Source organism: Wolffia australiana, chromosome 2 (assembly GCF_029677425.1).
Source record: "Wolffia australiana isolate 7733 chromosome 2, ASM2967742v1".
In the NCBI taxonomy this organism is placed as follows: domain Eukaryota; kingdom Viridiplantae; phylum Streptophyta; class Magnoliopsida; order Alismatales; family Araceae; genus Wolffia; species Wolffia australiana.
In genome coordinates this window covers 11,767,113-11,783,601 of record NC_135836.1, presented here as the reverse complement: position 1 = coordinate 11,783,601, position 16,489 = coordinate 11,767,113, and the positions used below count along the sequence as shown (strand labels likewise).

The window sequence follows — 16,489 nt, the reverse complement described above, 5'->3', positions numbered from 1 at the left end:
ACTTCTCTCACTCTCTTCTAGACATGGTTCTGTTCTGTTCGTTTGAAACGAACAAAAAGTTCGCTCAAAAGAACCGCACCTGGCCTTGTTCTTTGTTCTGTTCTTTTTTTGTGCAAAAACAAACAAAATTCGCACATTCGAACAAAATTAGAACGAAATTCGCACAAAGCGAACAATATAGCCGCACACGGGTCTGTGAGATGATCTGTTCGAATTTGATATTAGTATGGTTGGAAAACCAAACAAAACTAACAATTCTCACAAAGTCGCACATAAGGAACCGAACAACCATGTCTACTCTCTTCTCTACCCATGCTTCTTTGCCATCCGTTTCTGCCCTTGTCTCTCTCTTTCTCCAATTATGACTTCATTTCCATTTTCTAGAGGGAAACAAAATTAAGATGCATTCTACGAATTACAAAAGAATCCAAATATGACGCAAAACTCCGGAATTCTCTGCAGACGAGGGTCGGGCAACCCCCGTTTCGGTTTTCAAGAGGGGGGGTGGGCGGCGTGGAGATTGCAGCGTCTTCTCGGCATCTTCTTCCTCTTCCCCGCTCTGGTGGGTTTGACTCTGCGTCAAGGTAACTATACGCTCTTCCGGGTAGTTTTTTCTCATGAAGAACAACCCAAGTTCTTGCTCGCGGTGCCCAAGATGACGATTTTTCCATCCCGCATGGCTTCTCCTCCATCATCCGATCAAACCCACAATTTCTCTTCCGTCCCTCCTCCTTCCCCTCTTCCCGATCCCTCAGATTTCACCTGGTATGGCAACATTCAATACCTCCTCAACATATCCGCCGTCGGGGCCGCTGTCTGCGTTCTTCTCTTCCTCTTCGTGAAGCTCCGCAGCGACCACCGCCGCATCCCCGGTCCGACCGCGCTCCTCGCCAAGCTTCTCGCCGTCTACCACGCCACCGCTGTGCAAATCGCCCTTCACTGCGGCGCAGACGCCTCTCAATTTCTCCACACGGAGCGCGGCAGCTTCGCTGTTCTCCTCGCCGTCTCCCTCGTCGCCGTCCTCGCCGCCCTCCCTCTCAATCTCTACGGCGGCAACGCCTCCATCGACGATCGATTCTCGCAGACTACCATCAATCACGTGTCTCGCGGGTCTTTGATCCTTTGGGTGCACTTCTTGCTGATGATCGTCGTCGTCGCGCTTGCCCATTTGGGGATTTCCAAGATTGAAGATAATCTCCGGATTACTCGAAATTCCAGCGATCCCAACGGTAATTCCATCGCGATTTTCACTCTCATGGTGCAAGGCGTGCCCGAGTTTCTCGCTGCAGAGAAGAGCGCCTTAGAGGAGTACTTCCATCATCGGTACCCGGGTAAAGTCTACAGGGTCGTCGTCCCCTTCAACCTCTCCACCCTGGATAGCCTCATCGCGAGATGGGGCGATGTTCAAGAGAAAATTTCAAAGCTTGAATCTAGACTTGCAGACGGTGAAATTATTCACGATGGTGGGGAGAGCAGCTGGAATTTTCGGTCGGCTTGGGCTGCGGTTGCGGTTAAATTTGGCTTCACTGATGAAGAGAGGCTGAGGAAATTGAGGAATTTACAGGTGGATTTGAGGGGAAGGCTGTTGGATTACAAGGAAGGCAGGGCTGAGGGGGGAGGGATTGCCTTTGTGATCTTCAAAGATCTGTGCACGGCTAATAAGGCAGTAAGAGACTTTAGAAGCGAGAGGAAGAACAGACCCATTGGCCAGTTCTTCCCCTTGATGGAGCTCCAGCTTGAACGAAGCCGGTGGAGAGTGAAGCGTGCCCCTCCGGCGGCCGATATTTACTGGAACAATCTCGGATCAAAGAAGCTGTTTGTGAGACTAAGGAGGGTGGCCGTTAATTCATGCCTTCTTCTGATGCTTCTCTTCTGCAGCTCTCCTCTCGCTCTCATCAACGCGATGAAAAGCGCCGCTCGCATAATTAATGCAGAAGCATTAGACCATGCCCAAGTATGGTTTACATGGTTTGAAGGTTCCACCTGGTTTGGCACAGTAATTCTTCAGTTCCTGCCCAATGTTCTGATATTCATCAGCATGTACATTCTCATTCCATCAGCTCTTTCCTACCTTTCAAAGTTTGAGAAGCATTTGACAGTTTCTGGGGAGCAGAGAGCTGCGTTAGTGAAGATGGTATGCTTCTTTCTGGTCAACATCATTCTTCTGCGTGCCATGGTGGAATCATCGTTGGAGGGTTGGATTCTTCAGATGGGCAAGTGCTACGTGGACGGTGGGGATTGCAAGAGGATTGAAGAGTACATGAGCCCTTCATTCTTGACTAGGTCCTGTCTCTCGGCTCTGGCTTTCCTCATCACCAGCACTTTCTTGGGGATATCGTTTGACTTGTTAGCCCCGGTTCCTTGGATTAAGAAGGCCCTTAAGAAATTCAGGAAGAACGACATGCTTCTGCTAGTTCCCGAGCAGAATGAAGAGTACCCTTTAGAACACAGCCAGGGAGAAGACCAGATCAGAACGCCTCTAATTCCAGAAAGAGAAGGCGCTCCTGCGTTGAATGGGGTTGAGTGGCAAGGGCAAGACCTCTCTGTCTACCCCATTAACAGGAGCTTTCATATGCCTAAGCAGAAGTTTGATTTTGCGCAGTACTATGCTTTCAACTTAACAATATTTGCATTGACCATGATTTATTCATTGTTTGCGCCGCTTGTGGTTCCTGTTGGGGCTGCTTATTTTGGGTACCGCTACCTGGTGGACAAGTATAACTTCTTATTTGTGTACAGAGTTCGGGGCTTTCCTCCTGGTAATGATGGGAAGTTGATGGGCAGGGTGCTTTGTGTAATGCATTTTTGTGTGGTCATGTTCCTTGCATCGATGCTGTTGTTCTTCGCCATCCACGGGGACTCTACAAAGCTGCAGGCTATATTCACTCTTGGGTTATTAATCTTCTACAAGCTGATTCCATCGAGAGTTGATTTCTTTCAGCCAACTGTTTTGGAAGGATCACAGGGTGCTGATAGCTTTGTTGATGGTCTCACGGATTATGAGGTTTTCTCGCAACCCACTTTTGACTGGAATGCATACCAGATATGAAAAGGGATGAACTCGAGTTCTCTTTGATTTTTTGAACTCACCTCAAACGATGTACTCAATGTCAACGTCTATACTGCTGTAAATTCATGTGAAGATGTATTTTTTTTCCTCCAAACGTTATGATTTCCATAGTGGATTCTACATTTTTTAATTCTTTTGTGCTCCACTTCCTTGAAATGTGTTGAACTTAAAATGTCTGACCAAACAACGTCAGCACTTGCTGGAAATTATCCATTGCAAGGTATTATTTAGAACGTGTCAGGATATGCATTTGAAGACCTTACCATGTTACAACTTGCTCGGATACCGCATCAAAAGGTCGCTACCTCCTCCTGGCCCATCCAGTCATTTGAATGACAAGACTCAGTTTAAATACCACTCATAAGTAAATGGCCAAGGCCGACGTAATTATACCACGTGAGAAATAAGAAACATAAAGAACCTATTAGAGGACCACATATAACATATGAGGGTAAGAGAGGTCGAACTTGGATACAGTTGGAATCAAATGTAATAAATTTATACTTATATACCTTCATGATTAAGTAGATAGTTGACTGTTAAAAATGACGATTTTGAACCTGAATTTTTCAGGGTACAGATATGAATAAATAATGAGGGTCAAAATATTAGATCAGATCAGCTTGGGCCATTCAAATGACAAGATCACAAGTCATATCCATGGATAGTCCTTATCTATCATATTTAATAAACTTTTTTTGCAGAGAACATGCAGAGGGGAAAGTTTTATTCCTTAATACGAGATTGAAGGTCAATGTATTGTTTTCTCGTAATTTTTATGGAAATTTTAGGTCATACTTCAAGAGTAATTGTAATTACTTATCCAAATTTATAAGATTTATAAGTGTGATCTATACTTAATGAATAAGTGTGATGATGTATGGTATTTCTTCTGTAGCCACACAATAAATGCATATGAACATTCTCGACAAAAGGATTTAGTTATGACAAGAAAGTCAATCTAGTCATTTGAATGTGCTATAGGCTGATGATTGAAATGAAACCTGACGCCCAATTTAAATGTTTGTATGTTATTGACCATTACCTAATTATGCAATGTGGCCTGTGGTTGTCGGAGGAAAATTTCAAACAAATGAACCTAATAAAGAATCTAAAATTTCTTTCCTCGATATTTCTTTCTCCTACAGTAGGCATGTCTGTATGAGATATCAGTGATAAGCTTTTCATAAGATTTTGTAGAGAATCTACGTTTACCAGGTTTCTGCTTTTTCCTTTTTGATCAGTATTTCATTTTATCGCTGTAATGAATATTTGGTACATGTCATCCCTTCAATGAATGGTCTGATAATTTTACTATATGAGATGGGTGTTTTTGTTGATAAATACATGATTTAGCATTCTACTTCTTGAATCCACTTGTTTCCCGCTCTGTCTGTCTTGCCATCTACCTCCATTGTTCTTGCTCCTCTATGCACCATTGCTTTTGCTGTTAAGTGCACCATGAATACAACAAATACATTATGCTATATTTCCCTATATGCCATCAAAGCATCCTACAACCCAGACATGATTGTTCTAAAATGCTATGTTATTTTTTCTGGCTACTGAACATCATGATGTTCATGGATATTATGTGGCGATCAAGCAATCAAATGTATATGTCATATATGAGTTAATCAATTTATTGTTTTCATTATAATTAACTTCTGTTGTTTATAATGAAGTCGTTGAATATATCCAATGAGTTAGTGAATTATGATGAGATCATAATACAGTAACTATTCACTATTCATGCATTCTAAATATTTATATTGGAATGGTGCTCTAGAAGTACATTGTACTATGTAGAAAGAATATCAATGTCTAATTCTACATATGGATAAGTATGGTTGACTATGTGGCCATTAGTGAGGAGACACTAAGCACAAACACTGGGTGTTCTTTAGAGAAAGAGTTCACTGAGTGGATATGTAGGAATCCCTAATGGGTATTATGCGTAAATGTCAATTAAGTTTATTCAAGTCATGATCTTATAAGTGGTTCGCTGACTTAAGAAACCAAGAACATATTGTGGATAGAGGACTATAATTTGTCCATGATTTATGAGTTTGTGATCTTAAGATTTAAACAAGTCTTGGCTTGGATATATTAAGAAGTACATCAAGGTGATTGAGTTCTCAAGATGAGATCATATGCCCTCAGTTTAAAATGAGATTGACACGAGGAAGAAGTCCATGGCCAGGGTAGCAAATATATTGAAGAAGACGTTTTCCAATAATCCTCATTACACAACATTACTAACGAGAATGACAAATTAAAGTTTGATGGTAAACCATATCTTAAGTCATAATGGAGTCTTTCCTGGATGAAGGATTATACATATATGGTAACTGATGATGGTAAATGTTGTATGAGAGAATTTATTTTCTACTTCATATCTTCTAGAGTATGATTTATTTCTTGGAACCACACCACTAAAACTGTACCTAAGGATTGGTAAAAATAAATCCATGGTTTATTAGTTTGTATACCAATATAGCTCATTATAAGGCTGGTTAATTAGTTTTATTAGACTGTCAAAGTTATTAAGTAGACTTATACATAGACCTTGAGGGTCATGCACACAAGATCTTTAGATGTTGGTGTATATACTTTTAAGGAAATTATGAAATAATCATAATTAAGGGGGAAACCATTCTAGGTGACTATGCCAGACACACATGGATGCCCCCCCTTTCTTCTCCACTTCTTAAAACCCCATTCCTGTCATTGTGACTACGTGGTGAGAAGATCCTGTAGGGCTTTCGAGGGCCTCAATCAACATGATCCGAACTCCATTGTGCAGAAAAATATCAAATCTAACATGGATCTAAAAAATTAAAAAAACATAGAAACCAAAATTGTCACGTTTTAGATGATTTCATGTAACAGATCCGTAATTTGTTTGACCTTGAGTGAGCATCTTCAAGTTAGCAAGATGTTGGGTCTTTAGATGTATCCATACAATCTTTAGAGCACTAGATCTCCTGTTTTTCTGAAAATTGGGCTGCCAGAAGTCTGACTTCCTCTCTATCTAATCTCCACTAGAAGCAATACTCAAAAAGAGGAAGAGAAGAAAGAGGGAGAACACTCAAATTGACTTGCATGGATATCAAATGGGGGTTCCCCTCCATATACACTGTGGGGAAATTTTCACTAAATTCCTTACGAAAATTTCACCAGTCTCCATCCTAGGGAATAATTAATATAAATCCCCAAACGTAAAGAATATCGACCAATGTCTAAAAACCTGGTGTGTGTGACCGTATAGACCTTATTAATTATCTATATCACATGTAAAATTAAATCCAATCGATTAGTTAAGTTGACAGCTCATAAGGTGCCAAGCTACACCTCATGCTCTAGAAGATATAAATATGTCAAGTCTCTCATGGAACCTTTACCATCATTAGTTCCATGTATGTATAATCCTTCATCTCGTGAGACTCCAAAATGACTTGTGGCATGTTCTATGGTCAAACCCTAATCAATCATTCTGGTTACTATTTATATATGGAGAAATTATCAAAGAAATCTAATATTTTTGCTTCCCCGTCTAGGGATTTAATTATATACTCTTTGATTTTATATCCTCTATTATTGAGGGAAGATGATTTGGAATCCCTTGATTAGACACTCGTAGGTCATAATCAAAACATAATCATCCATCCACAAGGTGTCTTTGGTGTCTCACGTCTAAGGACCACTTACAAAACTGTGAAATGAATCAACCTGATTGACGCTAGGTATAATACTATTTAGAGATTCATAAAATCTTTATCCTAAAGCACCCACTATTTCCCAATTGCCTCAACTATAATGGCTAAGATTCTGCCATACTTATTATATGAGTGGGACTATACAATGCTATTATTTCTGGATATTTTGAAGTCTTTATTGAGTTCTTTGAATAAGAATATATAGTACACATGCTTAAGACTAATGATCATTATATTATGATCTCATCATTACATGTATTCATGGACTTCAACTATGAGCATCATATGTGCATTCTGATGAAAAAGACGTTGAATGTGCGATTGGCTTGTAGGCCACATATATTTCTAGCATACATACCAGAACTTCATGGAGGGTTCCAGAAGCAGAAGAGCAAATCGATCACCTCAGATGTGTTGGGTTCTAGAGGCCTTGACATGGATGAATAAATGAAAATGATTCGCAGCGAAAGACTTGAACGAATCGAACGTCATCAACAAAACATTAAATGGAGTACCTTTCCACATATCTCATAAGTGATTTATTGGATCCTAGAGCGAGCCGAGTCGAGCTAATCAAATGTGTAGCCTCTAGATGTATCCACGTGATCCTCAGCACGTTGGATCTCCTCATCGTTGACGAGCCCCATTCTTTCACCATCGGCTTCGTTACGTCGTTCCGATCACATCGGGGATGGAGAGGGAGTGTGGGGTGAAGGGAGAAGAAGGGGAAGTGGAAAGGCCCCGAGAGCCAAATGACCATTTGCGTGTGACCCTCTAGGCCCATGTATCAGTCTAGTTAATGTCTCCAGCAGCCCAATAACCTTTATTGGCCTTCCAAGTTAATTAACTATATCATCATGTATCAGTCTAGCGTGGGGTGCCATGCTATACCTCGTGTCCTAGAAGATACAAAGGAGTGTGTATCGACTCACTCATGGAACCTGTTCATCATCAGTTATTGTGTATGTATAATCCCTCATCCACTTGATGCTCCTTGGATGACTTAGGGTATGGACGACCTAGTTGAATCTCTTAATCATTCTTCTTGATTTCTGTCTGAACTTATAAATCGCTTGGCTTGTGCGGCATGTACAAGCCCTGACTAGGATTGAGACGAGAAATTGAGAGATTTACCTGGCTATTCAAGTGCATTTCAAGAAAACTATAAAAAAAACATAAAAAGGGTTAACTTTCTAGGAGATTGAATTTCCCATTCCATTATTCAATAGAGTAGTTGTTCCCGAATTATCAAATCTATAGAATCAACCAAAACACATCTAAATCTTCTTCTTAATCTCTCTAATTGACTTCTTTGATCCTTTCAATTGGATCAATTAATTCAATTTAGAACCCTTATTTCTTCTACTTCTCTCATTTATTCTACCCCCCTTTCCAAATTTCTCATCTAATTAGGGTGATTTAATCTCTGTTGAAGATTAAATTAACCCCAATTAGGTTCAAATTATTCAATAATAACATCAATTGGATTCCTTACTAGCTTCCCTTGGACGACACTTGTACTTATCACTACACATCTTAAGTAGAGTTTTTATAAATTTTATTGTATAAGCTAAAATTGACAACGACAAGGGTTTAAAATTGCATAAAATTTACCCCTATTTTTGGCTTATCACACATCATCACATCGGGATGGATACTCTCAAACAACATTAAGGATTAGCCTAGCCTGTCTAAAAAAAATAGTTGTGTCTCCCATTTCCCTTACCTCATTTCTTAGGTAGAAAAATCCTAGGTTAATTAGAAATAAAATATAAAAAGAGAACCTAATGCACCTCGCCTTCTCTTAGATTATTCCTTGGCCACCTAAACTGACAAAGGTCACCCAATGGGATCCAAAATATAGCCCATATATGTAGGGAGTTGGAATTTCTAGACCAAAACCAGACCCTAAAAAATATACCCATATATGTGGGGAGTTGTATCTCACATTGTGGAATAGTACATATAATATATTATTCAGTACACTCAGAATGTAAAGGTCATTGACCATGAAAGACAAGGACATGAGAGTCACTTGTGATGAGTACAAGATGCTAAAATAATTCTCTGACATTTGAAATAATTCCAGCAAACATGCAAGGACAGGAGGACAGTGAGAGTCACAAAAGTCATCTGCAGCATAAAGGGATTCATCAAAGCACCTAGATTCAGTTATATAATAGCTCTGGCCATCCACACTCTTAACTATGAGGAGAAGATTGGGATAGATACAACTTTCATCAGTCCAAGGCGCATAGATGAGTAGGGGGAAAAAAAATTCCAAAAATTCAAGGTACTAATTATGCATAACCAGGCTATTATGACTGCCATTCTCCACTGCTTCTACATGGAGGACATCACTCTATCAAGCATGAGTTGTGATGCAATTGCTTTTGTGCGATGTGTCCTATCCCTCTAGGATGAGGCTTCTATTTGTGACACATCAGGCTAAGATGACAATGATCAACTCAGAAAAAGCTTTGAGAATGATGACCCTACTGATAAGCTACATTGATTCACCTTACCATATGTAGAATTAGAAAGCTAAATCAAGGGAACAAACAATAATAATGAGATAATATTCAGATGGCAGATGTGTGTTGGTACACAATACTACCCTATTCTCTTGTCTCTTGGATGGGGTTTATTCTAGTTTTGTTTTATGAGCACCCCATTTTAGTGCTTATTCTCCACATGACCTTCAGTTCTTACACTCAACAAGTAATTCTTACTACTGTGATGTGAAGTGGTCCACTACATGTAATGTTGAGCATTTCGCGACATGAAGTGGTGGCTGAGCAACAAAAATCATCTTCACAACTGAAACAATGATGTTGACATGGAAGCATCATAAAACAAGGAGTGGTTCAAGGTCTTTAACTTTCTTTGTCATTTTTACCATATTTACAATGAAGGTATTTAAGTGGCATTAATGGGCTGACATTCTTTGTAGGTTATGATGTGAGGAAAGAATCATCAAGGCTAGGGTACAGCCTCCTGGGAGGAAGGACATTTAGGAATGTTTTTTGCAGTGACAATGTGACAAAATGTGAAAAGAAAAATCCCTTAATTATAAGTATTTCACAATAAATCATATTTGATATTAATTCTCTTTGTCTTGTTATTCCTCTATCAATTTATCAATTTCCATCTCTATAAATATCAAATAGTATTTTCCTTAGAACATATAGTTGATGAAATATTACTTCTTTCTAAACAACTCAAACCACCTTAATTCTATATATTAATTTCCATTTATAATAATAACATATTATACAATACATAAGAATGTATTTGGTAATCCCCTCTCAATTGTAAATTGACTACATGTATAAATGTTACATTATCATTTACTCTGAAAGATATATACTATGTTTGATAATAATCAATCTTAGTCACACATTACATTTAAATAGGTTTATAAACTAATAAACTGTATTCAAGAAACTATATTTTTGAATATTCCATAATAAACTGCACTTGATAATAAATATATCTTTTACCAAACTACCGTATTTTAAAATCATAAATAATTATTTGTGTCACATAATATATTAAAAGTTTATGTCTGATATATAAGTATATCATATTAAACTCCACTAGTTATAAATTTTGATGTTATAAATATCTAATCATCATTTACTTCAAAAACTCCCTATCTCTTCTTATCCATTTGAAATATTTCCCAATGAGCTATATCTAATGTTACCTTCCTCTCATTAGTTATTTGAGTCTTCCAGAGCATAAAATTAGAGAATCATAATGCACGAGTGAACCTTGAGGGAAAGTATCGTGCCAAGACATTATTAGGAAATAGCTTGTTACTGGTGTTAATTTTCTTGTAGTGTGCCACATTATCATAAGAGAGAAAGAAGAAGCATAAGAGAATGAGAGATATAAGAAGGATACGAAGAGATAGGGAGGATATTGACATGTTGGACACGTTCAGTAATTGGATCATTGTTCCCCAGTAATCAAGGAAAATGTGTGTTTTTATTTATAGTGTATATAAAAGTAATAGAAATATAAAGTATTGTAGATTTTATCCTAGCTGGTATAAAATTCTATAACGACTAGCCTGAGAGGTGATCCTAGCCTTTGAAGTATTTCATGTCTAGATTAAATCATACCTTCTACCTTTAATCCTATCTATACTGTATCCTAGCTACTATCATATATAATATATTATAGTTTCTCATAGTGCGCATAAGGGATACTTGTTTGTTGATTACTCGTCTAATATTATTGGCCAAACAATTGGCTGATGTGGCAAGGATGCCTAGTAAGACTGCTTCACACCTATTTTCATGGTTTTATTCCTATCCTCGGTACTCAGAAGCTAATATTTATTATTTTTATAATGAAGAGTCATTGTTTGATATAGACAATTTACCCCTCTTAGGTATCTCTCTTGCACTAGTCAACCTAAAAAAATTAAAGTAGACATATGTTTAAAGTTGTCTAATTAAGCTCTCTAAGGTGAGATGAACCTCTTTCTCATATACAATAGGTTGATGTCGTTGAACAATGACTTCACTTGCACTTTATAGAACAAAGTTGATAAATACTTTTGCCCCATTGGTGTTGAAAATACTTAATTGATGATCAATAGTAAATTCCCCATTTATAAATATTTCAAAAAACTATACTCACTTTTTGATGTCTTTTTAAGTATAATTTCTTATTCATTTATGAAACTATATTTAACAGCTAATTACTGTATTTATAAATTCTTCATAACAGACTAGACTTGATGTTAAACTGCCTTTTGCATTAATATACTATTTTTATTTCTGAAACTATTTTTGATCATAAATGCTAGATCTCCTCATCATTCATACTTAAGTTTTTATATCATAGCATAATTTTCACAATAACAAATAAATTAACGAATACATATATTGATATTATCTCCCCAAGCTCTTCATCCTTTTCAATTTGGAAGAAAATGTCAACGATATGTGCATATATCACAAACATAAATAAATACTATTTTTTATAAACTCAATGCATAGCTTCTAACTATTAAAGCAGCAGGAGCTTCGAAAAAGATATTTGATAATTGATGCCAGGGATTTGTATCATTTAATTCAATTAGTGTCTCTAATAATGATAATCTTCACAGTTTTCTATCATAATATTTCTGTGAATTGAACGAATTAATAAATACATGTATTGAATATAATTTAATAAAACTTTTTTATCCATTCTATTTTTGAAAATGTCATGATCGATGAGCACATCTTTGGATAAAAATCAATCCCTTATTTCATATATGATGCTACACTATCCACTATCTTTGTGAAACCAATAAATAATTAAATATAATATGTTAAGGTATTTATGATGTTTATTATTAAAACCATCATTACCTTATCTCCCCGTTTTATAATATTTAAAATAATCCATCAGGAACAGCACTCAAAACGTCCCGTCATGTCATGTCTCATATTCCGCTCCAGTCGTCACATGACATTATTAATGTCAACAGTGCATCAACACTTGACCTAGGAAAATTTAAGAAAGGTTTTCGAAACTCTTGTCAACCCCTGCCGATCCTACTATTCATACCAGCCCTAAAATTCTCATAATTAGAAACGAAAATAGGTGAAATGGTATGTAGATGAACGAATATAGGAACGAATATAGATGAACATGCAAGTACTGAAATCGAATGAAGATGGATTATGGGATAGGATGGATACTTCTTAGGATCAAATGCCACATACGACAGTCGGGTTTCTCAGGAGAAACCGGCGGCGAAGTGGGGCTCATTATCCTGTTGGAATGAATCTTTCAATTTCTCCCTGATTTCGGGCGACAATGCTATAAGCCTCGTAACCGCAAAAAGTTCCTGCATGGCAACGAAAAGTGATTTCTACACAGAAATAGATCGTTATTTCTCTCTCTTCCTCTCTCTCTCTCTCTCTCTTTCTTTTCACTTCTCATTCTCTCTCTCTTCCTCTCTCTTTCTCTTTCTTTCCCTCTCCCTCGCTCTCATATGTTTATTCATTCTCTATCTCTCTTTCCCTTTCCCTCTCTCTCTCTCTCTTTCTCTATCCCTCTCTGTCTCTTTCTCTCTCATTCTCCTTCCCTCTCATTCTCTTCCCTCTCTAACTCTCATTCTCTCTTTTCTCTCTCCCCTCTTTCTCTCTATCTCTCCTCTCTCTCTCTTTATCTTTTTCTTTGTCTCTTTCTCTCTCTATCTCCATCTCTCTCATTCTCCCTCTTTATCTCTTTCTCTCCCTATCTCTATCCCTCTCAGTCTCTCTCTGACTCTATCTTTCTCATTCTCTCTCTTTATCTCTCTCTCTCTCTCTCTCTCTCTCTCTCTTTCTCCTTCTCTCTTCCTCTCAATCTCTCTTTCTCCTCTCTTTCTCTCCCTGTCTCTTCTCCTCTCTCTTTCTCTCTTCGTCTTTCTTTCTCTATCTTTCTCTTTCTCTCTCTCTCTCTCTCTCTCTCTCTCTCTCTCTCTCTTTCTCCTTCTCTCTTTCTCTCAATCTCTCTTTCTCCTCTCTTTCTCTCCCTGTCTCTTCTCCTCTCTCTTTCTCTCTTCGTCTTTCTTTCTCTATCTTTCTCTCTCTCTCTCTCTCTCTCTCTCTCTCTCTCTCTCTCTCTCTTTCTCCTTCTCCCTCTCTTTCTCTCCCTGTCTCTTCTCCTCTCTCTTTCTCTCCATGTCTCTTCTCCTCTCTCTTTCTCTCTTCGTCTTTCTTTCTCTATCTTTCTCTTTCTCTCTCTCTCTCTCTCTCTCTCCTTCACCTTCTCCCTCTCTTTCTCTCCCTGTCTCTTATCCTCTCTCTTTCTCTCTCTCTCTCTCTCTCTCCTTCACCTTCTCCCTCTCTTTCTCTCCCTGTGTCTTCTCCTCTCTCTTTCTCTCTTCGTCTTTCTTTCTCTATCTTTCTCTCTCTCTCTTTCTCCTTCTCCCTCTCTTTCTCTCCCTGTCTCTTCTCCTCTCTCTTTCTCTCTTCGTCTTTCTTTCTCTATCTTTCTCTTTCTCTCTCTCTCTCTTTCTCTTTCTCCCTCTCTCTTTCTCCCTCTCTCTTTTTCTCTGTCTCTCTCTTTCTCCCTTTCTCTGTCTCTCTTTCTTTCTCCCTCTCTCTTTCTGCCTCTCTCTTTTTCCCTCCCTCTCTCTCTTTCTCCCTTTCTCTGTCTCTTTGTCTTTCTTTCACATTTTCCCTCTCCCTTTCTCTGTCTATCTTTCTTTCTCTATCTCTCTCTTTCTTTCTCCCTTTCTCTGTCTCTTTCTTTCTTTCTCATTTTCCATCTCTCTTTCTCCCTCTCCCTGTCTCTGTCTCTCTCTTTCTTTCTCCTTCTCCATTTCTCTGTCTCTATATATTTCTCTTTCTTCGCTCTATCTTTTTCTATCTCTTTCTTTATCTTTCTCCCTCTTTTTCAGTCTCTCCCTTTCTTTCTGTCTCTCCCTCTCTTTCTCTGTCTCTCCCTTTCTTTCTGTTTCTCCCTCTCTTTCTCTGTCTTCCTCTTTGTTTCTCTTACTCCCTCTCTCTTTCTCTGTCTCTATCTTTCTTTCTCTTTCTCCCTCTCTCTTTATCCCTCTCCCCCTCTTTCTCACATATTCTCTCTCTCTCTCTTTATTTCTCTTTCTCTCGTTTTCTCTCTCTCTCTCTGTCATTCTCTCTCTCTCGCTCTGTCATTCTCTTTCTCTCGCTCTCTTTCTCTCTCTCTGTCATTCTCTCTTCCTCTCTCTCCCTCTATTTCTTTCTCTCTCTCTCTGTCATTCTCTCTTCCTCTCTCTCCCTCTATTTCTTTCTCTCTCTCTCTGTCATTCTCTCGTCCTCTCTCTCCCTCTATTTCTTTCTCTCTCTCTGTCATTCTCTCTTCCTCTCTCTCCCTCTATTTCTTTCTCTCTCTCTGTCATTCTCTCTTCCTCTCTCTCCCTCTATTTCTTTCTCTCTCTCTCTCTGTCATTCTCTCTTCCTCTCTCTCCCTCTATTTCTTTCTCTCTCTCTGTCATTCTCTCTTTCTCTCTCTGTGATTCTCTCTTTCTCTCTCTTGCTTTCTTTCTCTCTCTCTCTGTCATCCTCTCTTTCTCTCTCTTGCTTTCTTTCTCTCTGTGATTCTCTCTTTCTCTCTCTCTCCCTCTCTCTTTGTCTCTAGGCATCGGGGATCGGATCGGATCCGATCGTTCGAATCTTGATCGAAAGATTCAAATGAACAAATGCCTATTTGAACAATCTGTTCGAATCTTTCGATCGAACAGACCCTTTGTTCAACTTTCGAACGAACAATTTGGTTCGTTCGTGTTCGACTGCCATTTGTTCGAACAAGTTCAATCAAATGGCCAGCAGCGCTAGCGACCGCCTGCAACTTTCTCTCTGGCGGCTGCTGGTGGTCGCTGGGCGGCACTGGGCGACGCTGGCCGGAGCTGGCGGCCACTGGCCGGCGTTGGCAGCCGCTGGATGGGACTGAGAGCCGCTGGCCGGCGTTGGGCGTCGCTGACCAGCACTTGGTGGTGCTTGCCGGCACTGGGCGGCGCTGGCCGGAGCTGGTGGCCGCTGGGCGGCGCTGGGCACCGCTGGCCGACGCTGGGCGGCCGCTGGTCGGCGCTGGGGGGCGATGGGCGCTAGCGGCCGCTGGGCGGCCGCTGGGCAGCACAGGCCGCTGCTGGGCTGAGTTGGTGGCCGCTGGGCGGCACTGGCCGCTGCTGGGCCACCAACTCAATGTTCGAACATTGAAGACATCGCGTGTGTTCGTATATTGAAGTAGAAGCATTTATCACAGTTATTGCAGTAAAATCATAGTTCAATTGATTATTAAATTGTGTTTTTAAGTATCTATTCTTCACTTCCGAATCTCCATCATGACAACTCAAAGGGTCCTGATCCCGAGACCTGTCCATTACAGACAAGTGGATGTATTCTATGCATCAAGTAGCAGCCGATAGTACAAAATATATCTGCGGTACAGTTGATCGAGTTTCATCCTCTTTCCTACTTGAATAATAAACTTATGAGTTTAGCCGTCTTCTTATGAGTTTAGCCGTCTCAGCAGTACTCGCTCTTATGGCTAACCAGTCGAATCTAATTTCGTCATTAGGAACATTGTTATACTATTTTGAGGAGAAAAAATAAGTTCTAATTTGGTTGTGAACATTTATGACAATGTATCATCATCCTCTTCCTTGGGAATGAAAATAGGTTTTTTGCAGTTTTCTTGTAGAAATTGATAATTTGTGAAATGTTCACGAGTGGTAGCCTTTGAATGACTCTGTGGGGTTTGGCCTAGTGTTTGTCCTCAGATATCACCATCACGTAAACGGCGGCGGATGTGAATTTGGGTATTTAATGTCAATATCTGGATATTTGAGTAGCAAAGGATTGATACACGAAAAAATGTGTTATAGTAACGCTAGATTCAGGCACACCTCTTTGGCCCACATGTATGCCTCATGGCATGAACAAATACCAGCCTGGACTCAATTCTCCACTGTACACTCTGACATGAATAGTTTAAGTTATTAAAATCTTCATGATATTTCCAAGGCATAACATAATACTACTTGAATAATAAACTTATACTGCTTACAGAACTCTACTTCGTCGTATTATTAAAATATTTTAAAAATCATTTCGCGGCCAGGAAGGCAGTCGAAAACAAAAAAACACAGCTCACTTGAAGGGATCACGCGAACCACACAATCAGAATTTCCGATAACGATAGCCCGCTGACGCAGCCCACACTC

General features: G+C 39.2%; 1 protein-coding gene across 1 annotated transcript; it reads left to right on the top strand.

Annotated features, from left to right (window-relative positions):
• The first annotated feature begins 443 nt into the window (after window positions 1-443).
• Window positions 444-3,200, top strand: LOC144716859 (early-responsive to dehydration stress protein (ERD4)). Its single transcript, XM_078592114.1, has one exon. It carries the CDS (start codon window positions 656-658, stop codon window positions 3,047-3,049), a length of 2,394 nt encoding a protein of 797 aa, XP_078448240.1. The 5' UTR covers window positions 444-655; the 3' UTR covers window positions 3,050-3,200.
• The last annotated feature ends 13,289 nt before the right edge of the window (window positions 3,201-16,489 follow it).